Source organism: Balaenoptera musculus, chromosome 4 (assembly GCF_009873245.2).
Source record: "Balaenoptera musculus isolate JJ_BM4_2016_0621 chromosome 4, mBalMus1.pri.v3, whole genome shotgun sequence".
NCBI lineage: Eukaryota > Metazoa > Chordata > Mammalia > Artiodactyla > Balaenopteridae > Balaenoptera > Balaenoptera musculus.
Genome location: NC_045788.1, coordinates 17,429,753 through 17,457,316, shown reverse-complemented (window position 1 = coordinate 17,457,316; position 27,564 = coordinate 17,429,753). Strand labels below are relative to the sequence as shown.

Here is a 27,564-nt window from a genome sequence, read left to right as displayed (position 1 = left end):
GATAAAGAAGATATGGTATATATATATATATATATATATACACATACATACACATATACATACAATGGAATATTACTCACCCATAAAAAAGAATGAAATATTGCCATCTGAAGCAACATGGATGGACCTAGAGATTATCATACTGAGTGAAGTAAGTCAGACAGAGAAAGACTAATATTATATGTTATCACTTATATGTGGAATCTAAAAAATAATACAAATGAACTTATTTACAAAACAAAAACAGATTCACAGACATAAAAAACAAACTTATGGTTACCAAAGAGGAAAGGGGAGGGGGTGAGGGATAAATTAGGAGTATGGGAATAACAGATACACACCACTATATATAAAATAAACAATAAGGATTTACTGTATAGCACAGGGAACTATATTCAATATCTTGTAATAACCTATAATGGAAAAGAATCTGAAGAATTTATATATATACACATATGGCTGAATCACTTTGCTGTACACCTGAAACTAACACTATATTGCAAATCAACCATAGTTTAGTAACAAAAAAAAAAGGTTAAATTGGCAAATTTTATGTTATATATATTTTACCACAATAAAAAACATTTTTACAAACCTTTTTCTAAAGACAAGGAGAAACTGCCACAGCAGAAATAAAAGATGAGGCTAGGTCAAAAAGGGAGGGTGTATGTGTCCACATAGGGATTCAAAGGAAACCTAAGAAGGAAAATAGTAAGGAGGGAAGCAGTATCCAGAGTCCCCAACCCCACTCAGAGCACAACCATGGAAGAGTCCCCACACCCTGGCTGTGACTCAAGTCTGACCATCTCACCAGAAAGCTGCGGGGTACAGACACAGCAAGATGCTGTTAACTTGTCATAGATCGGGGACTTCCCTGGTGGCGCAGTGGTTAAGAATCCGCCTGCCAATGCAGGGGACACAGGTTCAAGCCCTGGTCCGGGAAGATCCCACATGCCACGGAGCAACTAAGCCCGTGCGCCACAACTACTGAGCCCGCATGCCACAACTACTGAAGCCTGCATGCCTAGAGCCCGTGCTCCACAACAAGAGAAGCCACCAAAATGAGAAGCCCACGCACCACAACAAAGAGCAGCCCCTGCTCGCTGCAGCTAGAGAAAGCCTGTGTGCAGCAACGAAGACCCAACGCAGCCAAATTAATTAATTAATTAATTTTTTAAAAAGAGTATATAACTTGTCATGGACCAACTGTTCTCCTGGCACCATCAAAGGCACTAGAGAGAAAACTGTGAATAAGACACTAACACCCCTGGCCTCAGGGGGCTCATAGTTTAGTGGGTCAGTCATAATGTAATTAGGGGGACAGAAAGCAGGCCTCTGAAAAAGTAAAGACCTTAAAAGTCGAGGAGGAAAGTTATCTATAAATCCTTAAAAAATTAGAGAAGCATGAAAGAAGCATTTTCAGATGCTTATGTTAATTTTGAGAAATTAAGAGACAAAGGAGCTTTCACAACTTCAGCTATTGATATTTGAGTGTTTTTCTCTGGCCACAGAAGGCCATGTCTGAGGAAAAGGCAGAAGATGGGCACCTTGGGCCCAGGCAGCCCTGGCTCCCAACCACCCCCCAAGGTCTATGAGAGCGTCTCCCTCCTACCTGAAGCCACTTTAGGTTGGTTGCCAACAATTCCAACAGTCCTCCCATTCATTCTTGCAAAACCAACAATGATGTTCTTGGCATAACTGGGCATGATCTCAAAAAATTCTCGCTCATCAACAACCTGCAGGGATAAATTTACTCCTGAGCTCAAAATGATAAACAAGATCCAATTCCATTATAGAATGACAGACATTTACAGAATTACAGGCCGGATAGCTGCTCCCTACCACAGGTTCTACCAGGAAGCAGGACAACAGGCAGAGGCAGTACCTCCTCCCTGCTGGAAGGGAAAACAACCTCGTACACAACTGGAAGAGGATAAACCAGTACAGTCTTTTTTAAAGGTTCTATTTGAACTTGGCATATTTAATACACTTTTTTTTTTTTTACCTTACTTTGAAATCATTTCAAACTTCCATAAAAATTTCCAGAATAATACAAAAAAATTTAAATATCCTTCACCCAGATTCCCCATTTATTAATGTTTTACCATGTAAGCTTCATAGTTCCCTCTCCCAACCTGCCTACCCTGCTTTTCTCTCTGTCTCTTAAGTATGTGTCTGTATATATATTCTCTAACTATATATATGTCCATACACACGACTTTTTTCCTAAACTGTTTGAGAATAAGTTACAGACACGACACCTCTTTACCTCTAAGTACCTATCTAAGTGTCTATCTCCTAAGAACAGGACATTCTCTTATATAACTTCAGTGATATTATCAAAATCAGGAAATTAACATTAATATATTATTATCTATTATAAAACCTTATTCAAATTTCGCCAGTTATTCCAATAACATCCCTTATAGCAACAAAAATCTGTTTCTAGAACCTGACCCAAGATCACCTGGTACTCTGAGTGGTCATGTGGTCTCTTTAGCCTGCCTTGATTTTTTTCCCCTCAATCTTTGTCTTTCATGTTCATAACATCTTTGAAGACTACAGATCAGTTACTTGGTTATTTGGGTTTCATGTCTGTTCATGTTTAATTTCAGGTAAAGCGTTTTTGGCAGGATATCACAGAAGTGACCCTCTCAAGTGCATCACATCAAAAGGCACATGATGTCAATTTGTCCATTAATGGCGGTGATATATGTCAGGTTTCTCCCCTGTAAAGTTACTATTTTTCCACTTGTAATTAATAAGTATTTTGTGGGGAAATATTCTGAAATTATGTAAAAATCCTATGCTTCATCAAGCTTTTACCTAGTAGGTTTAGTTAGCATTTATGGATGATCCTTGCTTATTAACCCAATAACTGCCATGATAATTGCCAAACAATTTTTCTAACTCCATTTTTCCTTCTCCATTTATTACTTGGTATTCTACTGTCAAAAATGTCTTTGCCTTTCCCATTTACTTATGAGAAATCCACAGTATGAAGGTATAGATTTTTGTTTTATTATGTGGATTATAATCTTTACCACCAACATTATTTATTTTATGTTCAAATTGTCCCATATTTGACAGTGAGAGCTCATTCAAGGTGGATCCTATGCCCTTTTGATGATTCTCCATCATTCTTTGAGCATTACCTTACATTCTGGAATTACCTTACTTTCAGGTTCATCTTGTATTTTCTTCCTGCCCCTAGCCCTAGAATCAGCCATTTCTCCAAGGGAACCAGGTCCCAAGGGTGGGGGGTAGAATAAATGGCTGCTTCTAAGAAGCTAGCCCAGAGCACAGAGCTAGGAGATCTACATACATACACACACACACACACACACACACACACACTTATTTCTATAAGTAATATGAAAACCAGGAGTTCATACTGATAACTCCAATTCCAACTTCCAATTCAACTACAGGGTTCATTCTCGTATCCCCCTTTCCATACCATAACTCCTTTCTCCTACAGTGGACATCTAACTCCCATTATCCTCAAAACGTACTTATTATTCAATCCTCAAATGTAAATGAAATGGTTTCAGAATTGCTAACCCATATGACAGCAAAAAAAAAAAAAAAAAACCTAATATTCAGTATTTCTTTATAACTATTTCTGTCATTAGACTAAAGGTATATAGTCAAAATACTGTGTTCAAAAGTTATTCATTTGAAACACAGTCAGGTTCATTTGTTTTTATTTCAAAGGTTTACCCCCACCCCATCTTGATTTTATTTTTAGTATGTAAACATTAATATAGGTTAATAGTGTCACTCCCCATCCCTTCTACTCACCCTGTTTTTGTTTTGGGTTTTTTTTTGCAGTGCTGCACAGCTTTCGGGATCTTAGTTCCCTGACCAGGGATCGAACCCGGGCCCACAGCAGTGAAAGTGCTGAGTCCTAACCACTGGACCACGAGGGAACTCCCTCACCCTGTTATTAATGTCATCACTTTCTGAGTTATCCTTTGTGTGTGCCCTGCAAGAATGAGTAGATACATTTATAGCTTTTTAATTCCCCTTCCACCTTAGATGGAAAGTAACAAACTATAGATACTCTCTCACACTCTGGGTTTCTCTCTTGCACTCTGAGTTTCTTCACTTAACAATATATCCTAGAAATCACTCCATATCAGTTCATAGAGCTTTTCCTCACTCTTCTTCACTCCTGCATAGTACTCCATTGTGTGGACGTACCAAAGTTTATTCAACCAATCTCCTATGTGTTGTGTACATTATTTTGACACTTACATTCAGGTTGTTTAGAATACTTTGCAATTATAAATAACACTGTAACATTAGGAACCTTGTGCATCTATAATTGTGTAAAGTGGGAAGTGTATCTTCAGGGTAAATTCCTAGAAGTGGGACTGCCGGGGCAAACTCTCAGATATTACCATAACTCTTACCAGCAACGCATGACAGTGTCTGCTTCCCCATAGACTTACCATGGAAAGTATTTTCAAGTTTTGAATCACTGGCCAATCTGCCAAAGGAGAAATAACTCAGTATAATTTTAAGTTGCATTTCTAGCATTATGAGTAAAGCTGATCATCTTTCCAATATGTTTAAGGTCCATTTTATATCTTCTTTTGTGAGCTATTTATGATTTTTGCCTGCTTTTCTATCAGTTTTAGTCTTTATTCCTTCAATTTTTTAAAAAGCTCTTTACATATTAGGGATATTGGTCCTTTACTTGTGATATATGTTGCAAATATTTTCTCCCAGTTTGTTGGTTGTCTTTTTTGTTGTTGTTGTTGTTGTTGTTTTGGGGGGAGGCCACACCACGGGGCATATGGGATCTTAGTTCCCCAACCAGGGATTTAACCTGTGCCCCCTGCAGTAGAAGTATGGAGTCCTACCCACTGGACCACCAGGGAATTCCTGGTTGTCATTCATTCATTCATTCATTCATTTATGGCTGCGCTGGGTCTTCGTTGCTGTGTGCGGGCTTTCTCTAGTTGCAGCGAGCAGGGGCTACTCTTTGTTGCGGTGCATGGGCTTCTCACTGTGGTGGCTTCTCTTTGTTGCAGAGCACGGGCTCTAGGTGCTCAGGCTTCAGTAGTTGTGGCACGCGGGCTTCAGCAGTTGTGGCACGCAGGCTCAGTAGTTGTGGGTCTCAGGCTCTAGAGTGCAAGCTCAGTAGTCATGACGCACGGGCTTAGCTGCTCCGCAGCATGTCAGATCTTCCCGGACCAGGGCTCAAACCCATGTCCCTTGCAATGGCAGGTGGATTCTTAACCACAGTGCCACCAGGGAAGTCCCCGCGGTTGTCTTCTAACTTCATGTATTTTTTGCTATGCAGAGTGGAATTTTTAAATGTTTATACAGTCATATTTATCAATTTTTTAACTGAAACTGAATTTTAAATCACAGTTCAAAATCCTTTACCTTCTCCTAAAGTTAGAGAAATTCATCTATGCTTTCTTTAAATATTTCACTTATTATATTTAGTTCTCTGATCTATTTGTAGTTTATTTTTGTATATAGTATAAACTACAAATAAAATTTTATATTTTCCTAACCAGCTATCCAGTTGTCTAGCACCATTTTTTATTTATTTTTTTTGCAGGGCCACACTGCACGGCTTGTGGGATCTTAGTTCCCCAACCAGGGATTGAACCCGGGCCCTCGGCAGTGAGAGAGCAGAGTCCTAACCACTGGACTGCCAGGCAATTCCCTAGCACCATTTATTAAAAAACTAATCTTTGCCCCTGGAATTTGACATAATACCTTTATCATATGTACCAGAATTCTATATGTACTTGAATCAACTTCTAGCTTTTCTATTCTATTCCACTGATCTATTTATGTGCCAGGACTACACTGTTTTAACTATAGTATGCTTTAATAAAGGATATGGCCATAGCTTTTCTTTTGATGTTCTTATATTAACTCAATATCCAGGAACAAGGGATGTCTCTGCATCTGTTCAAGTCTATTTTCATGGTTTTCAGAAGTTTTAAAATTTGCCCCATAAGTTTATTACTAAATATTTTATCTCTATTGCTATGCAAAAGGAGTTTTTACATTACCACAACATAATTGGTTACTGTTTGTGTATATGAAGACTATTCCTAGGTTAATTTTATATCCTGTTCCCTATTTATTGTTTCAGTTTTATCACGCATTCCCTAGGATTTTTAGCATATTATGTCATACACAAGCATAGGTCAACTTTTGCAAAGCTTTTTGCCTCTAATTGATCTTCTTCTTTATCTAATTGTATTGGCTAATACCTCCAGTACAATGTTAAATAATAGTGGAGACAGAGAGCATCCTTGCCTTGTCCCAGATCTTAGTGTAAGTATTTCCATATTAAGTAAGATGCTTGGTTTTGAAAAAGTGTATATTAAACTCTATCGTGTTAAGTATTCATCAATTCCTACTTTCTTGAGTGTTCCTATTAGAAATGGGTGTTGAACTTTCTTAAAGCCCTTTCTCAGCATGTATGAAAACAACCATATAATCTTTCTCCTGTCTATCTATTAACGCAGTACATTATAGATTTTCTAGAACCAACCTTGCACTCCTACAATAAATCCCACTTGCTTATGGTATACAATTTTAACATGGTGTTGGAGTCTGTTAGCTAACATTTATTTGGTATTGTTGCATCAATATTGGTAAGTGATGCCAATCTGAAATCTTTTTCAGTTCTAGCTTTATCAGGTTCAGGTATCAATGTCATACTTGTTTCATAAAAAGAATTTGTAAAGGGTGTGTGTGTGTGTGTGTGTGTGTGTGTGTGTGTGTGTGTGTGTACTGTCTATGATCTGAAATAATTTATGTAGCACTGTGATTCTTTGGTCTTTGAAGGTTTCATAGAATTCCCACATGAAACTATCTGGGCCTAGTGCTATTTTTGTGAAATAACTACTATGTAATTTGGTCCACTTAGGCTTTCTACCTCTAATGGGGTCAATTTTGGGTAAAATGTATTTTCCAAATAAAATGTCCAATTCATCTAACCTCTTATGATTTTTAAATTTCTTCTATCTCTATCATTTCTCCTTTCCACTTTTTACTTGTGCCTTTTTTTTTAAGTTAGCTAGTAGTTACTCTATTCCATTAGTTACAGCTATTTTTCTATTTCTCAAGTCATAAAATTTCTGCTTTCATCCTTATTAAATCCTGTCTTGTTATTCTTTAGAATATTTTTCCCCAGCTTTTTGAGTGCAGAATTTAGTTTCTTTTCCTTCTTTCATTTTTTACTAAGCAATTAAGGCTATAAATTTTCCTCCTCTCATAGACAGTATTCCACAGATTTTGATATGTAGTGTTTTCATTATCTTTATTCTCTTAGAATTCTGTCATTTGGCTTATATTTTCTCCTTTTATTCAGGAATTAACAGAAGATTTATTTTTAAATGAGACAGTGCTTTTATTGTTGTAGCTATAAATTTCTAGTCTTAATCATTGTTTTTGTAATATTTTTGCTTTATGGACTGCTAGGATGCTTTCTTTCTGACCAAATATGTGATCAACTTTTGTGACTGTTCCATGTGCACTTGAGAATAAGATTCATTGCCTATTACCAGGCTGTAAAGTCTGAAACAGATCTTTAATATCTATCTGTGATGTTATTGAGGTCTTCTATATCTTACTTATTTTTGTCCATTTGACATACCTTGTACTAATTATGGTGCATTTAAATCTATTATTATTCATTTCTACCTATGTCTCCTTGGACATCCTATAGTTTCTCCTTTTTAAAGATGGTAGTTGTATCATTTAGGGCAAAGATCTTTTACATCATCACTGTGAATTATGGCTTTTAGCATCTGAAAATGTCTTTCCTTGTCACAGTAAATACTTGAATTTCACATCACCCAATATTAGGCTCACACACACTGCATTGTTTCTGTTCTCCTGACATACCTTTCCCCACCCCTTACGTTTAACTTTTCAGAATCACTTTGTCTCTTGTACACCACATATAGTTGGTCTTGCTTTATGAGGGAAATTGAACATCCTTTTCTTTAAATAAATGAGATAAACAAGTTTAATAAATAAGTTAGGCCATTCATATTTATTGCTATTTCAGATGTTTTTTATTCTTGTAATTATTCTGTATACCATGTTATATTTACTGTTCAAGTAATATGCTTTATGTTGCTGTTTACAAAGATTTATATTTTTGGTCTAGTGGTTACCTTTGTAATTATACCTTTTTAATGCCCTTAGTCTGTTTCCTCATTTAATGTCTTATTAATGGGGTTGTCTACTATTAATATCTGTTGAGTCACAACAATCAGTATACTTATTCTGTTATACTCTTTCACTCTTCCTTCTCTTCCATCTTTCAGTGGCATTTTTTTCTGCAACTGAAACATAGCATTTATACATTGTTCTCTACCCTCATTACCAACCTTATTTTAGTCTTATAATTAAATAAGCACCATCGATCCTTTTCCTAAAATTTGTCCAGTAATCTCTTGGTTGGATGAAACTCATCCTCTAGTAGCTTCCTCAAGAAGAGCCTGGGAACACAGAATTCCCTCAGTTTTAGCTGGTTTTCTTTAGTCTTAATACATGAACATCAGCTTGGCCAGATATAAAATCCTTAGTCTTTCCTGGAGTCTCCGGGAAGTGCTTCTCTATTGTTGCCTTGCTTTGTTGTTGCTCTTGAAAAGTCTGATGCTACTCTAATTCTCCCATCCTTGTAAGTTATTTGATCTTTTTGCCTCAAAGTCTTGAGGATTTTTCTTTTCAAAATCTAATAGTGGGACTTCCCTGGTGGTCCAGTGGGTAAGACTCCATGCTCCCAATGCAGGGGGCCTGGGTTCGATCCCTGGTCGGAGAACAAGATCCCGCATGCATGCTGCAATTAAGAGTCCACATGCCACAACTAAGAAGCCCACAAGCCACAACTAAGAGTCCACATGCCGCAACTAAGAAGTCTGCATGCCGCAACTAAAGGTCTCACATGCCACAACAAAGGTCCCACATGCTGCAGCAAAGACCTGGTGCAGCCAAAAAAAAAAAATCTAATAGTTATATGTGGATATTTACTCGAGTTTGATCATTCTTGGTTAATTTTCCCATACACTCAGTGAGCTATTTCATTATGTAGCTCTGGGTCTTTTTCTGGGATGTCTTCTTGGATTACAGTTTTAAACATTAATTCTCTTCCTGTTTGTCCTTCGCCAGACACTCCAGTTATATGTATGTTCAGTCTTCTTTGCCTATCTTCCATTTTAGTCACTTTTTTCTGATTTTTTTTACCTTTTTCTTTATGCTTTTGGTTGTTTTCCCACTTTTCTTCAACATTCCTTATTAAATTTCATTCAAATACACTCTCCCTAGAGCACTTTATAATTCTGTCTTCATTTCTGATATATGATTTTGTCCCCCCCCATTTTAATTCAGTTACCTCTAACTTTACTTCTTCCTATTTTATGTCCATTCTGTCATTAGTTTCTGAATTTGATTTTCATAACTCAGGTGATGATTTGAGGCTACTGAACTCAACTGCAGTGTGATCATCTGCTGAATGACTAACTTTTACAATGAAGGGAGTTTTGTCAAGTGAAGTTTTTTATTCTCATTTTTGGTTTTCTTATCTTAGTAGCTCTGTATAGATAAACTACTTGTATCTGCATTTTGTGGACAGGGTTGACAGTTTGGGATGGTGAACAAGATTCCCAGTTCAAGAGCACCCTCTTCTGTCAGTATAACAAAGTGCCACTTAGCTAATGGGTGTCTTGATATTAGAGAGGGTGGTAGGGAAAGGGGTAGTATGACCTTCAGTTTTTTGTTTTTATCTTGCAGACACATAAATTTACCTCTTTCTTCATTTTTCCTTCACTTCACAATTTCCAAAGGTGCCTCTCTCTTCCTTTTTAATCTTTCTTCGCTAGAAGGAATGCCCTTCCATGCTTTCTTGATTCTTGTGCATGTTTAAGTCCCTCCCCTTAAGTAACTCTTCTGACCTAACAGGACTCTTTTCCAGTATTTTCACTCTTACAGTGAAAAGAGTGAACTTTCTCTCCCTGAGTGATTTCTTCTAAATTCCCTTCTCTTTCTTCTGAGCAGTGTCTCAACACTTCTTCCAGCTCTCCACAGAGACTTGTTGCCAAAATTCAAGAAACAGTCCTACTAGAAAGTGGTGTTTAGGGACTTCCATGGTGGTCCAGTGGTTAAGACTCTGAGCTTCCAATGCAGGGGGCCTGGGTTCGATCCCTGGTCAGGGAACTAGATCCCTCATGCATGCCACAACTAAGAAGTCTGCATGACGCAACTAAGAGTCCACATGCTGCAACTAAAGATCCCGCATGCCACAACTAAGACCCAGCACAGCCAAAAATAAATAATAATAAATTTTTTTTAAAAAGTGGTATTTATTGTTCTACTTATTGTTATATGAAGTTTGTAGTTTCCTGTCTTACAATTATGATAAAGGAATGGAAATGGTAGTTTTATTTTTTCTTCTTATTGACGTACATATAGTTTTTCAAGTATGTGTAGAGTTTTGGATTCAGGAGACTTTGACTACCCAGAAATACCACCTTCCCCCTCTTTTTTTTTTTTTAAACAATTTTAAGAATTCATGCTCACTGACAAAATTCCATTATTGAGTTCTGATCCAATGGATATAGTCACAAAAACATACTAATACACAGATGTTTACTGCAGCACTGCTATAACAACAAAAACTGTAAAAGATCTAAATGTCCATCAGTACGGTAATGTTTAAATAATGTTCCATCCATACAATGGAGTACTATACAGTCATTATAATGAATAAGGTAGACCTGTATGCCATGATAGGGAAAGAAAGTGAAAAAAGAGTAAGGTGTGAAAGTGTCTATAATACAATCTTTTTTCAGTTAAAAGTAAATATATTGATATATATTTGACATATAAATAATTTTTTTTCTGGAAAGATACACAAGAAACTTAATAGTGCTTACCTCTGGGAAAGACTGATAAGAAGGAGAGAGAAAATATTTGCATTTCATTTTACATGTTTCTATACTTAAGTTTTTTCCTTTGTACATATTATTTGCTTTTATTTAAAAAGGATTTAGAGAGTGTAGCAGAGACTCCTAAGTATCCATCAAAAATCCAGCTTCTGTTTCTACCACTGTAAAAGAAACGATGGGCAAATGCCTATCATATTTCCTAACCTCCCCTGCAGTTAGATGTGGCTATTTGACTATGTTTTCTACAATGGACTTAAATACAGTATTAAAAATGAAACAGAGTTTAATAAAGTTTCAGTTTATTAAACTTCTAGCTCAAAAGTTCGAGAAGGAAAAAAAAATGATTAACTGAAAGAAAGCACAAAAGGAATTAATCAATAAAAAAGTAGAAAATACATAGCTTTAAAAAGAAACAAAAATTAAACAAAAAGTTGATTCTCTGAAACACCTCAATAAAATATTTCAACTACTAGGTAACTATCAAAAAAATATAAAACAAGAAATGTCAGAGAAAACCACTGAAACAGATTTTGCTAATCTTCTGAGACTATATAACCCTGCATAATCCTATGCAGGTAAAATTAAAAATATGGAATAGGTAATTCATAGAAAAAATATATATAGTTTACCAAAACTGGCTCAGTAGTTGTGGCACACGGGCTTAGGTGCTCCGCGGCATGTGGGATCTTCCGGGACCAGGGACTGAACCCATGTCGCCTGCATTGGCAGGCAGACTCCTAACCACTGCGCCACCAGGAAAATCCCTCCAGATCTTTAAAGAGCAGATAATCCCAATGCTACTTCAATTGTTCCAAAGCATAGAAAACTTGCAAATTCTCATTATGACACTTTATGAACTGAACGATGTACTCCCACCCCCAAAATTCATACATTGAAGCCTAACCCCCAATGTGATTATGTTTGGAGACAGAGCCTTTAAGGAGATAAAGTAAATGAGGTCAGAAAGGTTGGGGCCCTAATTTGAAAGGCCTGGTGTCCTTTTAAGAGGAAAAGACACCAGAGATCTCTCTTTCTTGCGCACAGAGAAGAAAGGCCACATCGGGACACAGTGGGAAGGCAGCCATCTGCAAACCAGAAGAGAGGGCTCACCAGAAACCAATTCTGCTGGCACCTCAATCCTGGACTTCTAGCCTCCAGAACCGCGAGAAAATTAATTTTTGTTTAAGCAATTCAGTCTGTGGTATTTTGTTATGGCAGCCCTAGCAAACTAATAAATGATGCAAGAGCACTGACACCAAAACCTGATTTTAAAATACACCACCTCCTCAAAGAAGGGACAGTCAGGGAGTTTGGGATCGACATGTAAATACTGCTATACTTAAAATGGATAACCAACAAGGCCCTACTGTATAGCACAGGGAACTCTGCTCAATGTTATGTGGCAGCCTGGGTGGTAGGGGACCTTGGGGGAGAATGGATACATGCATATGTATGGCTGAGTCCCTTTGCTGTGCACCTGAAACTATCAAAACATTGTTAATCGGCTATACTCCAATATAAAATAAAAAGTTTAAAATACCCCCAAAATCAGCTAACATTCCATGATATTGATGTAAACATTCAAAATAAAACATTTATAAAATATAACAAGTATTAAGATATATTTACAAATAGAACTAAGAAAAATCATGTGATTATCTCTATAAATGCTGAAAGGGCATTTAGCAATATTCAATACCCACCCGTGATTTAAAAAGAAAACAAGTAGGTAACAACAAAAATTAAAATAGGAACCAGTGTGGGATAGGGAGGGTGGGAGGGAGACGCAAGAGGGAGGGGACATGGGGATATATGTATACATATAGCTGATTCACTTTGTTATACAGCAGAAACCAACACAACATTGTAAAGCAACTATACTCCAGTAAAGATGTTAAAAAAAAATAGGAAGCAGTGGTAGCTTTCTTAACATGAGAAAAAGATATAAAATTAGGAAACACTAATGACAGTCTCTCTAAAGTTAGGAACAAAACAAAGATGCCCACTATGACAACTGCTGCTTATCACTGCATTTGATAATATATGGAGGTACAGTCAATGCAACTGAACAAGAGAAAGAAATGATATAACATAACTGGAAAGGAAAAGACAAAACTATTTGTATGTAGGCAATATACTAATATACTTGAAAAAGCCAAAAGAATTAACAGTGAAAAACTATAACAAATAATAAGAGAACTTAATAGGTAATTGGATATAAAATTGATAAACAGAATCTAAAGCTTTCATATATACCTAAAAAACAACAGAAGATAGAAAAGACCCCATCTACAATAAAAAGATACTTAGGAATAAGCAAGGAAATCTTTAAAACAGTCAAGGAGAAAAAAGTACAGTTTAACAAATAAAAATGCAAACTGTGTTTTTAGATTGTTTCAGATTCATAAGGATGTCAATTTTCCCTAGTTAGTGCATAAATTTAATGGGATCCCAATAAAAACAACAAAAGGATACCCTACTTCCACCCCCCACTTTCACCCTAAAACAAGACAAACTGACTTCTAAATTTCATATGGAAAAATAAACAAGACTAGGCAAGAAAATTCCAAGAAAAGAATAATCAAGAGGAACTATCTCTACCAGATGTGAAAGCGTACCATCAACTGAATAATTAAGGCAGTATGGTATTGGTCAAGTGTTGGTGACAATGTTAAGGCACCAGAACTCTCAAATGCTGCTGGCGGGAGTGCAAACTGACTCAGCCTTTGAAGAACCCTTGGGCAGGGTCCACTAAGGCTCCATGCATGCCTGGCTATGAGGCGGTACTTCCACTCCTCACTACAGATTCAACAGAAACGTGGAAGCTTGTTTATTCGTTTATTTACCAAAATCGCATAACAGAATGATCATATCAGAACTATCTGTAATAATCCCAAACTAGAAATTACCCAAATGCCCACCAACAGTAGATAAACCGTGGTCTGTTCATACAAAAGACTAAGGAGAGCAGAGGGCAGACAGCAGAAGCAAGAAGAACTACAATCCTGCAGCCTGTGGAACAAAAACCACATTTACTGAAAGACACACAAGATGAAAAGCCAGAGGGCTATGTACCAGATGAAGGAACAAGATAAAACCCCAGAAAAACAACTAAATGAAGTGGAGATAGGTAATCTTCCAGAAAAAGAATTCAGAATAATGATAGTGAAGAAGGTCCAAGACCTCAGAAAAAGAATGGCAGCAACGATCGAGAAGATGCAAGAAATGTTTAACAAAGACCTAGAAGAATTAAAGAACAAACAAACAGAGATGAACAACACAATAACTGAAATGAAAAATACTGTAGAAGGAATCAATACAAGAATAACTAAGGAAGAAGAACGGATAAGACACCTGGAAGACAGAATGGTGGAATTCACTGCCATGGAACAGAATAAAGAAAAAAGAAGGAAAAGAAATGAATACAGCTTAAGAGACCTCTGGGAGAATAAACACAACAACATTCACATTATAGGGGTCCCAGAAGGAGAAGACAAAGAGAAAGTACCCAAGAAAATATTTGAAGAGATTATAGTCAAAAACTTCCCTAACATGGGAAAGAAAATAGCCACCCAAGTCCATGAAGCACAGAGAGTCCCAGGCAGGATAAACCCAAGGAAAATCACGCCGAGACACACAGTAATCAAACTGACAAAAATTAAAGATAAAGAAAAATTATTGAAAGCAACAAGGGAAAAAAGACAAATAACATACAAGGGACTCCCATAACATTAACAGCTGATTTCTCAGCAGAAACTCTACAAGCCAGAAAGGAGTGGCATGATATATTTAAAGTGATGAAAGGGAAGAACCTACAACCAAGATTACTCTACCCGGCAAGGATCTCATTCAGATTCGATGGAGAAATCAAAAGCTTTACAGACAAGCAAAAGCTAAGAGAATTCAGCACCATCAAACCAGATCTACAACAAATGCTGAAGGAACTTCTTTCAGTGGGAAACACAAGAGAAGAAAGGGACCTACAGAAACAAACTCATAGGGCTTCCCTGGTGGCGCAGTGGTTAAGAATACGCCTGCCAGGGCAGGGGACATGGGTTCGAGCACTGGCCCAGGAAGATCCCATGTGCCAAAACTACTGAGTCTGTGCTCTACAGCCCGCAAGCCACAACTACTGAGCCCACATGCCACAACTACTGAAGCCCACGCGCCTAGAGCCCGTGCTCCACAACAAGAGAAGCCACGACAATGAGAAGCCCGTGCACCGCAACAGAGTACCCCTGCTCACAACTAGAGAAAGCCTGCACACAGCAACGAAGACCCAACACAGCCAAAAATAAATAAATAAATTTATTTTTTAAAAAACAAACAAACTCATAACAATTAAGAAAATGGTAATAGGAACATACATATCGATAATTACCTTAAACGTGAATGGATTAAATGCTCCAACCAAAAGACACAGGCCTGATGAATGGATACAAAAACAAGACCCATATATATGCTGTCTACAAGAGACCCACTTCAGACCTAGGGACACATACAGACTGAAAGTGAGGCAATGGAAAAAGATATTCCATGCAAATGGAAATCAAAAGGAACCTGGAGTAGCAATACTCCTATCAGATAAAATAGACTTTAAAATAAAGAATGTTACAAGAGACAAAGAAGGACACGACATAATGGTCAAGGGATCAATCCAAGAAGAAGATATAACAATTATAAATATATACGCACCCACCATACGAGCATCTCAATACATAAAGCAACTGCTAACAGCTATAAAAGAGGAAATCAGCAGTAACACAATAATAGTGGAGAACTTTAACACCTCACTTACACCAATGGACAGATCATCCAAACAGAAAATTAATTAGGAAACACAAGCTTTAAATGACACAAAAGACCAGATAGATTTAATTGATAGTTATAGAACATTCCATCCAAAAACAGCAGATTACACTTTCTTCTCAAGTGCACACGGAACATTCTCCAGGATACATCACATCTTGGGTCACAAATCAAGCCTCAGTAAATTTAAGAAAATTGAAATCATATCAAGCATCTCTTCTGACCATAATGCTATGAGATTAGAAATCAATTACAGGGGCTTCCCTGGTGGCGCAGTGGTTAAGAATCCGCCTGCCAATGCAGGAGACACGGGTTTGAGCCCTGGTCTGGGAGGATCCCACATGCCGCGGAGCAACTAAGTCCGTGCGCCACAACTACCAAGCCTGCGCTCTAGAGCCCGCGAGCCACAACTACTGAGCCAATGTGCCACAACTACTGAAGCCCGCACACCTAGAGCCCGTGCTCCGCAACAAGAGAAGCCACCGCAATGAGAAGCCTGCGCACCGCAACGAAGAGTAGCCCCCGCTCAGCGCAACTAGAGAAAGCCCACGCACAGCAACGAAGTCCCAACACAGCCAAAAATAAATAAATTTTTTAAAAAATCAATTACAGAGAAAAAAACGTAAAAAACACAAACGCATGGAGGCTAAACAATACGTTACTAAATAACCAAGAGATCACTGAAGAAATCAAAGAGGAAATCAAAAAATACCTAGAGACAAATGACAACGAAAACATGACGATCCAAAACCTATGGGATGCAGCAAAAGCAGTTCTAAGAGGGAAGTTTATAACAATACAAGCCTACCTGAAGAAACAAGAAAAATCTCAAATAAACAATCTAACCTTACACCTAACGGAACCTTACACCTAAAGAAGAACAAACAAAACCCAAAGTTAGCAGAAAGAAAGAATTCATAAAGATCAGAGCAGAAATAAATGAAATAGAAACAAAGGAAACAATAGCAAGATCAATAAAACTAAAAGCTGGTTCTTTGAGAAGATAAACAAAATTGATAAACCATTAGCCAGACTCATCAAGAGGGAGAGGACTCAAATCAAGAAAATTAGAAATGAAAAACGAGAAGTTACAACAGACACCGGAGAAATACAAAGCATCCTAAGAGATTACTACAAGCAACTCTATGCCAATAAAATGGACAACCTGGAAGAAATGGACAAATTCTTAGAAAGGTATAACCTTCCAAGACTGAACCAGGAAGAAACAGAAAATAGGAACAGACCAATCACAAGTAATGAAATTGAAACTGTGATTAAAAATCTTCCAACAAACAAAAGTCCAGGACCAGATGGCTTCATAGGTGAATTCTATCAAACATTTAGAGAAGAGCTAACACCCATCCTTCTCAAGCTCATCTAAAAAATTGCAGAGGAAGGAACACTCCCAAACTCATTCTATGAGGCCACCATCACCCTGATACCAAAACCAGACAAAGATACTACAAAAAAAGAAAATTACAGACCAATATCACTGATGAATATAGATACAAAGATCCTCAACAAAATACTAGCAAACAGAATCCAACAACACATTAAAAGAATCAAACACCATGATCAAGTGGGATTATCCCAGGGATGCAAGGATTCTTCAATATATGCAAAATCAAAGTGATACACCATATTAACAAATTGAAGAAGAAAAACCATAAGACCATCTCAATAGATGCAGAAAAAGCTTTTGACAAAATTCAACACCCATTTATGATAAAAACTCTCCAGAAAGTGGGCACACAGGGAACCTACCTCAACATAATAAAGGCTATATATATGACAAACCCACAGCAAACATCATTCTCAATGGTGAAAAACTGAAAGCATTTCCTCTAAGATCAGGAACAAGACAAGGTTGTCCACTCTCACCACTATTATTCAACATAGTTTTCGAAGTCCTAGCCACAGCAATCAGAGAATTAAAAGAAATAAAGGGAATACAAATTGGGAAAGAAGAAGTAAAACTGTCACTGTTTGCAGATGACATGATACTAGAGAATCCTAAAAATGCCACCAGAAAACTACTAGAGCTAATCAATGAATTTGGTAAAGTTGCAGGATACAAAATGAATGCACAGAAATCTCTTGCATTCCTATACACTAATGATGAAAAATCTGAAAGAGAAATTAAGGTAACATTCCCATTTACCACTGCAACAAAAAGAATAAAATACCTAGGAATAAACCTACCAAGGGAGACAAAAAACCTGTATGCAGAAAACTATAAGACACTCATGAGAGAAACGAAAGATGATACCAACAGATGGAGAGATATACCATGTTCTTGGATTGGAAGAATCAATATTGTGAAAATGACTATACTATCCAAAGCAATCTACAGATTCAGTGCAATCTCTATCAAATTACCAATGGCATTTTTTTACAGAACTAGAATAAAAAGTCTTAAAATTTGTATGGAGACACAAAAGACCCCGAATAGCCAAAGCAGTCTTGAGGGAAAAAAACGGAGCTGGAGGACTTCAGACTATACTACAAAGCTACAGTAATCAAGACAATATGGTACTGGCACAAAAACAGAAATATAAATCAATGGAACAGGATAGAAAGCCCAGAGATAAACCCACGTAGCTATGGTCAACTAATCTATGACAAAGGAGGCAAGGATATACAATGGAGAACAGACAGTCTCTTCAATAAGTGGTGCTGGGAAAACTGGACAGCTACACGTAAAAAATGAAATTAGAACACTCCCTAACACCATAAACAAAAATAAACTCAAAATGGATTAGAGACCTAAATGTAAGACCGGACACTATAAAACTCTTAGAGGAAAACATAGGAGGAACACTCTTTGACATAAATCACAGCAAGATCTCTTTTGATCCACCTCCTAGAGTAATGGAAATAAAAACAAAAATAAACAAATGGGACCTAATGAAACTTAAAAGCTTTGCAAAGCAAACTACAAACAAGACAAAAAGGCAACCCTCAGAATAGGAGAAAATATTTGCAAATGAATCAACGGACAAAGGATAAATCTCCAAAATATATAAACAGCTCATGCAGCTCAATATTTAAAAAACAAACAACCCAATCAAAAAATGGGCAGAAGACCTAAATAGACATTTCTCCAAAGAAGACATACAGATGGCCAAGAAGCACATCAAAAGCTGCTCAACATCATTAATTATTAGAGAAATGCAAATCAAAACTACAATGAGGTATCACCTCACACCAGTTAGAATGGGCATCATCAGAAAATCTACAAACAACAAATGCTGGAGAGGGTGTGGAGAAAAGGGACCCCTCTTGCACTGTTGGTGGGAATGTAAATTGATACAGCCACTATGGAGATTCCTTAAAAAACTACCATATGACCCAGCAATCCCACTACTGGGCATATACCCAGAGAAAACCATAATTCAAAAAGACACATGCACCGCAATGTTCACTGCAGCACTATTTACAATAGCCAGGTCATGGAAGCAACCTAAATGCCCATCGACAGGCAAATGTATAAAGAAGATGTGGTACATATATACAATGGAATATTACTCAGCCATAAAAAGGAACGAAATTGGGTCATTTGTAGAGACGTGGATAGATCTGGAGACTGTCATACAGAGTGAAGTAAGTCAGAAAGAGAAAAACAAACATCGTATATTAATGCAAATATGTGGAACCTAGAAAAATGGTACAGATGAACCAGTTTGCAGGGCAGAAATTGAGACACAGATGTAGAGAACAAACTTATGGACACCAAGGGGGGAAAGTGGTGGTGGGGGGTGTTGGTGGTGGGATGAATTGGGAGATTGGGATTGACATATATACACTAATACGTATAAAATGGATAACTAATAAGATCCTGCTGTATAAAAAAATAAATAAAATTCTAAAATTTTTTTTTAAAAGCATCAAAAAAAAAAAAAAGGCTAAGGAGAACCATGAGAATAACATGCATTGCAACAATATGGACGAATTTCAGTCATCTCATTGAATGAAAGCAGCCAGACGGAAAAGACCACACACTAAATGATTCCATTTATATAGTATACAAAACCAAGAAAAACTAATTTATGCTGTTAAAGGTCAAGATGGTGGTTTCCCTCAGGGGCTTGGTGGGAAAACAATGCCTGGAAGAGAACACTGGGGAGGCTTGTCTGTTTCTCTATGTGATGCATTTATTTGATCTATTCTATATAAATGTTTCTGTTATTTAGGAGGATTTATATTTATTTTAATAATGGTTACCTCTGTAACTATACCTCTTTAATGACCTTAGTTCCCTGGATTTAGCAATTTGGAGAGGCCATTAGGAGAGCTGTCATACAACAGAGGGAGAAAAGCAGAAACCAGATTCCAGAGAGGAATAAAGGAAGAAGAGACAAGAGGAGTTTAAGGAAAAAGGCAGAAAAGACTGTGGACATCAGTTAAACGGAGATTCAGGTTAAGAAGGGTTTGGTTTAGCAGACAAGAAGTCCATACATGTTCAAACACATTTATTGCCAAGAGGAAGGAGTTAAGAGAGGGAGAAGAAGTTAAACCAGTCAAGAAAGCAAGATGCCAGATAGGAAGCAATGGAGTGAGGAGCCCAGGTGAAGGCACCTCATTCTTTGAGCCTGGGGAGACACGGAGGGATGGTGGAGAGGGAGAAACAGGCACCTATGGAGAGTGATGAACCTGATGCTCTCAATTTTCTCCACGAAGGAAATGCTGATGTCATCTAATCAGAGTGGGGAATAGAGAAGGAAGTTAGGGTTTTGATCAGGGAAAGTGAAGAAGATAAAAACAGGAGCTGAGGGGAGGTTCACGGCACATATTCAAGCCAGAGACCAGAGAGGTGAACCGAGGGCCCAGCTCAGGCTGGAGCAAGGCTGTGGGGCTTTCCTCTGGCAGGCTCAGGCCCCACTGGCAACATGGGTGGGTGGATGAATAAGTGACCGGATGGATGGATGGGTGTGTGGATGTGGATGGATGGATGGATGGATGGATGGATGGATGGATGGATGGATGGATGGATGGATGGGTGTGTGGATGGATGGATGGATGGATGGATGGATGGATGGATGGATGGATGGATGGATGGGTGTGTGGATGAATGGATGGATGGATGGATGGATGGATGGATGGATGGATGGATGGATGGATGGATGGATGGATGGATGGATGGGTATGTGGATGGATGGATGGATGGGTGTGTGGATGGATGGATGGATGGATGGATGGATGGATGGATGGATGGATGGATGGATGGATGGATGGATGGGTGTGTGGATGGATGGATGGATGGGTGTGTGGATGGATGGATGGATGGATGGATGGATGGATGGATGGATGGATGGATGGATGGATGGATGGGTGTGTGGATGTGGATGGATGGATTGCTGCAGCCTTGAACCAGGGATGGGACTCCACAGGGCAAAAGGAGAATTGGAGCATGGATGACACAGACGCCATTTTACCTTCTTCACACTATTCTTGGACCTAAAACTACCCATGCCATGTGTGCTTTTGTTCTCTGAATCTCTCACCCAAATGTGAGGTTGCCGAGGCAGGGTTTCTGTCCATCACAGTGTCACACGGCACCAACACTGAGAACAGGGCCTGGCTGTTAACATCCGGCACAATGGCAGAGTCCAAGCTGGGCCAGGAAGGCAGAGGCCAGGAGGGGCAGAGGGCTCCAGAGGAGTGGGATGATCGAGGGCTGGAGAGCCCAGGAGCAGAGGTGGTGAGAGACGGACAGGACAACTGTGAGGGTGTAGAGTACTGAAGGCTAAGGTCAGAGGAGGACATGCTGGTAGAATCGGGCTCAGATGGTGCTCAGCAGGCTAAGAACCCAGCAACGAGGAGGGGCAGAGCCCGGCCACGGCTGCTGACTCACGCTGACTCCCCGCAGTACCGGGAGGAGGAACAGGTCACTGGGAGAGCCAGGGCCCCGGGAGAGGCCGTGCCCACAGAGCCGTCTGGGTTCAGTTAAGCGAGAAGAGCTAAGAGCACAGTGCGTGTAGGAAAGTGTGAGGGAGACAATGGCCATCGACAGATGCCCCCAGTTCACCCCAACACTGTCTCTTCACTTAATGGCCCAGCAACCTGCTACACCAAGAAAAAGGTTACAAACGACTCCCGTCCTCCTCCGACCTACACGCACACCCCTCAACCCTGTCACAGGACACCTTGTGTACTCTCCTTCCTCCAGAGGAAAAAAAAAATGCCCTCTGAGCAGGAGGCTCCAAACAGAGGTACATGAAGAGTCATCCTGCCTCAACTCCAGGCTCTGGAGACACGGCCCTTACTCTATGGGTCTCAGAGTGCCAGCTCAGGAGCCCTGAGCTCTGCGGACCCACCTGCCATGCCCCCAAGCCCATCCAAGCCAGTAGGGTGGCCACAGCCACTAGCTCTTCCCATAACACACTACTCAGTGCCCTTGTTCTGTGCCACCCCGTGCCCTGCCTGTGTTGCCCAATGGTAAGGCCTGTGGGTCCAGCACTTCCTCACTGAGCCAAAGCACAATGACACGCACATGGCTGAGCCAGCACAGACAAGACAGACAGATGTGGCACTTACAGAGTGTATGATGTCCACCATGTTGTAGGCTTTGGTAGATTCCAAAGGGACAATTGTATCAAGCTCAGGAACCAGACGGTCACTTTGGATAGAAAAAGAAGCAGATATAATCAACATGGAAGAGCCCATTGCCTTCTGTGGGTGGGGAATGGGAGAGGAAATGGGGGAGACACAGCACGGGGGTTGGACTGATTCTGTCCCTGCTGGGCTTGCAAAGCAGTCCCCAAAGACACATTCCTTTGTTACCACCATATTAAACTGAACCTGAGCTTGATATTAACCCAGAAGATCTTTCTGTTTTCATTCTGAGGAAAAAAAAATGAGCTTATTCCCCTGAATGTGGAGATTCCTTCATTTATCCTCTCTGAACACCTCCTACATTCTAGGTATTGTATGGAGCACCAAAGGACATTGTAGTAAACAAGCCACTGTACCATCAAGCCCAGCTTCCCAAAGAGCTCGGCACCAGCGTCTTGGGTACAGCCCCACCCAGTAACAAAGTCCTCCCTTACTTTTCATGTGCTGTTTACACATATGCATACAGCTTCCCTGGGACTGAATGAAGAGGAGGTATGGCTGGGCCAAAGCAGGCTGTTCAGACATGTCTGGGCCCTCGGACCATAACACCTTCAAATGATGTCCTAAACCTTTCAAGAACCCCAAACAGGGCTTCCCTGGTGGCGCAGTGGTTGAGAATCTGCCTGCCAATGCAGGGAACACGGGTTCGAGCCCTGGTCTGGGAAGATCCCACATGCCGCGGGGCAACTGGGCCCGTGAGCCACAACTACTGAGCCTGCGCGTCTGCAGCCTGTGCTCCGCAGCAAGAGAGGCCGGAATAGTGAGAGGCCCGCGCACCGCGATGAAGAGTGGCTCCCACTTGCCACAACTAGAGAAAGCCCTCGCACAGAAACGAAGACCCAACACAGCCATAAATAAATTCAAAAAAAAAAGAACCCCAAACAGTACAGCAGCTCAGAAAAGGAGGCTGTGCCCATCGCTTCTGGGCCTTGTGACCACCCTCCCTCTCATGACTACACACAGTGGGCCACTGATTTTATCCCCTGAGGAGTGAGGCCGAGGCAGACAAGGAGGGGCCCTGGGGACATGACTCTTCAGAGCATCCCTGGCCCAGACACGGCCCCATAGGTAGAAGCCCAGGGCAGCATCTGAAAACGGCTTCTTCCCGAGGGACACAATTTCAAGTCCTTCTGCAGAAGTACTGCAGGCCAAGTGAGTGCTTCAAAATCAGAGAGGAAACAAAATGGAGAAGACAGCAGCCAGCGGTCTGGAGCTATAGTTCCCCAGCTGGGCTTCTGGCTTAATCTGCGGTGCCCCCCACATCAAGCAGTGGCCGGAATAGCACGAAGGAAAGAAGGCCTTCACTAGGTGGTCAGCAACACACCCTTCCCCAGGAATGCCCCGGCTTCTGGCCACAAGCAGGTGTGCACAGCACATTTCCTAAAGGGCATGCTGTCTGAATCATTTCACATTTATTTATTTTATGTTAAGACCAAAAAAAAAAAAAAATCTCTCTCAATTCTGGACAAAGACTCAGAAATAATATTTTTTTTGGCCACTTTTTACTCCCAAGCTACTTGTCAGATATTACAGAGAGGAAAAACGTGAATAAAAATAAAATCTCTTGGGATTTCCCTGGCAGTCCAGTGGTTAAGACTCTGTCTGAGCTTCCACTGCAGGGGGCATGGATTTGATCCCTGGTGGAGGAACTAAGATCCTGCATGCCACACAGCGTGGTCAGAAAATTTTTTTTAAATTTCTTTTTAAATAAGTAAATAAAATCCTTCGTGGCTCCTATACCCAGACATGCCACCACCATGCCTACAACTGACTCCACTGCACAGTCTACTCCAAGCTGCCCACCAGGACAGACCCTGGAGGTCCCGCCAGGGCACAGGGGCCAGAGAAGGACAAGCCAACCTGCAAAACGAGAGAAAGAGCTCCGGCCTGCAACTCACCTGGGATCATGGCACTCACGGACGGGGGCCGGGTCCTGATTGCTGAGAGGCAAGTAGTTGAAGAACTCCCGGAGATTACACAAGGCGTCAACGTCGTTTTCAAAAGCTCTGTGGGCCACGCCTGAGAAAACAGGGAGTATATAATGGGCGAGGGCGCCTGTCAGCCCAGAGACGCAGCTTCATGCCCACCTGCCCCCTCTAGGGCGGATCTGCAGCAGACTGTGCCGACAGCCCTGTCGCCACCCCCTCCACTGAGGATGGTACCACACCACACACCTTCAGGCTGACCCTCAGTCCATGCAGCCTGTTCTCTCTGCAAGGGTCACTCCTTTCATCATCCAGGTCTTTGGCCTAGTGTCGCCTACTTGCCGAGGCTTTCCCTGCCCCTCTCCAGAGCACAACTTTCCCCACACCCCTCACTCTCCATCCCTGGACCAGGTGGGAATTCTCATCACACTTTTCCCTGCAGCACCTATTTCCCTGTTTACTGCCTTACATCTCCCCGAGAGTATCAGCTCCAACGGGGTAGAGGCCAGGCCTGTCTTATCACTGCAGCCCAGCAACTGGAATAATGCCTGGTTATATGTCCATTAACACTCAAGAAAGCTGGACAATAAAAAATAAAAGGAAAATGGCTGGCACATGTCATGGTACTCAGCAATGGCAGAACAAAGGAGGAAGGAAGGGGAACCACGTGGCCCTGGTAAGGAATCAAGCCATCATTCCTCAAGAACACTCTGAAATCACAGAAGAGCCAAACAGGGCCATAGACATGATAGAGGAAGTGGGGCAGGAAACTCCCTCTCAGGTTCACCCCACCAGACTCCCTGCTTCTACCGCTGCCCCCAGAGTCTCTTCTCTACCAGGCAGCCCAACTGAGCTTTTAAAGTCAGATCATGTCATGTGTCTAATCCAACCACCCTCCTTGCCACTCACCGAGCACACCAGCCCCTCTCCTTCCTCAGAAGCCTCTGCCTGTGATGCTTCTCCCCTAGGTATCCACGCAATACACTCCTTCAAATCTGCTCAAATCTATTGCCCAGGGAGGCCTGTCCTTACCACCCTCATTAAAACTGCAACAATCCCAATCCCCTTTACCCTGTGCTACTTTTTCCACAGCACACATACTTTTATGAATCATAATTCTTATAACCATCATTCTAGTTAGCTCAAAAATTTCAAAGACTATGAAAGCATTAGTAGTAGCCTGTAATTTAATTTAACGAATTTGAGATATAAATCCACCTTTATTACTATATCTGTAGACAATACATGACACTACAGTCTATTCAAAGAAATTCTGTCAATGAAGTGGTATCTGTAACAGACTGTCACTTCTAGCAATTCCTCTTCTCAGTGTCTGACAACAGTAAGGTAAGCTTCGAGGCCTCGAACCTGACATGGTGGTGTGGGTCCTGGCGCCCCCGAGCTCCTCCTGGGTAACGTCCTCATTGGTGACAGACTTCACAACATCAGGGCCAGTGATGAACAAGTAGGAGGTGTCCTGAAACCAGAGAATTCCAGAAAGTTCAATCTCAGAGCACCAGAACTCAATGGAGCCATAGAGTTCACACAGCCAAGATGACAAACGCAGAGAAGATAGTGACGTGGTGGCAAAACCAGGTTAGGACGCAGCTCACAGATGCGTATCCAAACTAAAGACCCACGTTTTCCCTGCCTCACTGTCTATCAAAAAACCTTCATTGCCTGGTTCTCTCTCAGCAAAATGGCCTGCAGTGTGGCTACCAATCATTCATCTGTAGAACACCCTAACAGGTGACCCTTATTCAGAGCTTGCTGCACACCAAGAATTTTTCTAAGCATTTCATGGGATTGTGTCATTAAAGCCTAGGTACTATTATCACCCCATTTACAGATCAGGAAACTGAGGCACTGTGATAGTGTGCAGCTTGCCTAAAATTAATCAGTCACTTTAAATGAAGCCATCTGGAGACAATGATAATCAATGTTTGGTGTTTTGAGAGAGTGACAGGCTTTAATTTTTAGTTTCTAACTTAAAGATGATAAAGACATATTGTAAAAAATTTAATCAGAATAGGAGATACAGTAGAAAGTAAGTCTACATGCAAGCCCTTATTTCCAGCCCTCTAATTTCCATCCCCAAAGGCGACCACTGTCAGTTTCTCTGACATCCATGCATATGAGCATTTATATATTTTTTCCCTTATTCTCTCTCTAGCACACTGTCCTACACACACTGTTCTCAAACTTCTTGAAGATTATTCCGTATCAGTATAGTAGGATATGTATCACAACTTACTTAACTGTCACCTACTGATGGTCCTTTAGACTGTTGCCAGTGTTTTACTTATAACAAGCAATGCTGCAATAAGTATCTTACTACAATCATCTCTGTCATCTCATTGTTCATGTTCTTTGCCCATTCTCCTACTAGATAGTTGTTTTTATATACTAAGGACATTAGTCCTTAGACTATTATCTGTGTTGTATCAGTCTTTATTTTATGGCTCCTTGGTTTGGAATCTTGTTAGAATGGCCTAGCTAGAGAGGTCTATCTTCCACACTCCACACAAAGACTCAAACAAACGTTCATAAGAGCATTACTTGTAACAATCAAAAACTAGAAACAGAGACTTCCCTGTGGTGGCGCAGTGGTTAAGAATCTGCTTGCCAATGCGGGGGACACGGGTTCAATCCCTGGTCTGGGAAGATCCCACATGCCTGAGCAACTAAGCCCGTGAGTCACAACTACTGAGCCTATACTCTAGAGCCTGCATGCCACAACTACTGAGCCCGAATGCTGCAACTACTGAAGCCCACGTGCCTGGAGCCTGTGCTCTGCAGCAAGAGAAGCCACCACAATGAGAAGACCACGCGCTACAACAAAGAGTAGCCCCCGCTCGCTGCAACTAGAGAAAGCGTGCATGCAGCAACAAAGACCTAACACAGCCAAAAACAAAAAAACTAGAAACAGCCCAATTCCATCAACAAGTTAATCTCAAAATAATTATCCTAAGTGAAAGAAACCAGCCCTGTCAAAAAAAAAAAAGAGTACATACTTTTTGTATATATTTTGTACATACAAAATGTCATTTTGTATGGTTCTGTTTATATGACATTCTAGAAAATTCAAATTAATCCTGTGTGATAAAAAGCAGATGAGGGCTTCCCTGGTGGCACAGTGGTTAAGAATCTGCCTGCCAATGCAGGGGACACAGGTTCGATCCCTGGTCCAGGAAGATCCCACATGCCGCGGAGCAACAAAGCCCATGCACCACAACTACTGAGCCCATGTTCTGCAACTACCGAAGCCCATGCGCCTA

The 27,564-nt window shown here is 40.4% G+C and overlaps 1 protein-coding gene across 1 annotated transcript in view; it reads right to left on the bottom strand.

Annotated features, from left to right (window-relative positions):
* The window catches only part of PCCB (propionyl-CoA carboxylase subunit beta), an 84,552-nt gene that overhangs the window by 20,863 nt on the left and 36,125 nt on the right, over positions 1–27,564 (bottom strand). The window contains exons 7-10 of the mRNA XM_036851045.1: positions 25,655–25,763; positions 24,260–24,380; positions 22,284–22,365; positions 1,613–1,736 (exon numbers count right to left, since the gene is read on the bottom strand). Of these exons, the coding sequence (XP_036706940.1) occupies positions 1,613–1,736; positions 22,284–22,365; positions 24,260–24,380; positions 25,655–25,763 (436 nt within the window). The remainder of the gene's footprint in view (positions 1–1,612; positions 1,737–22,283; positions 22,366–24,259; positions 24,381–25,654; positions 25,764–27,564) is intronic.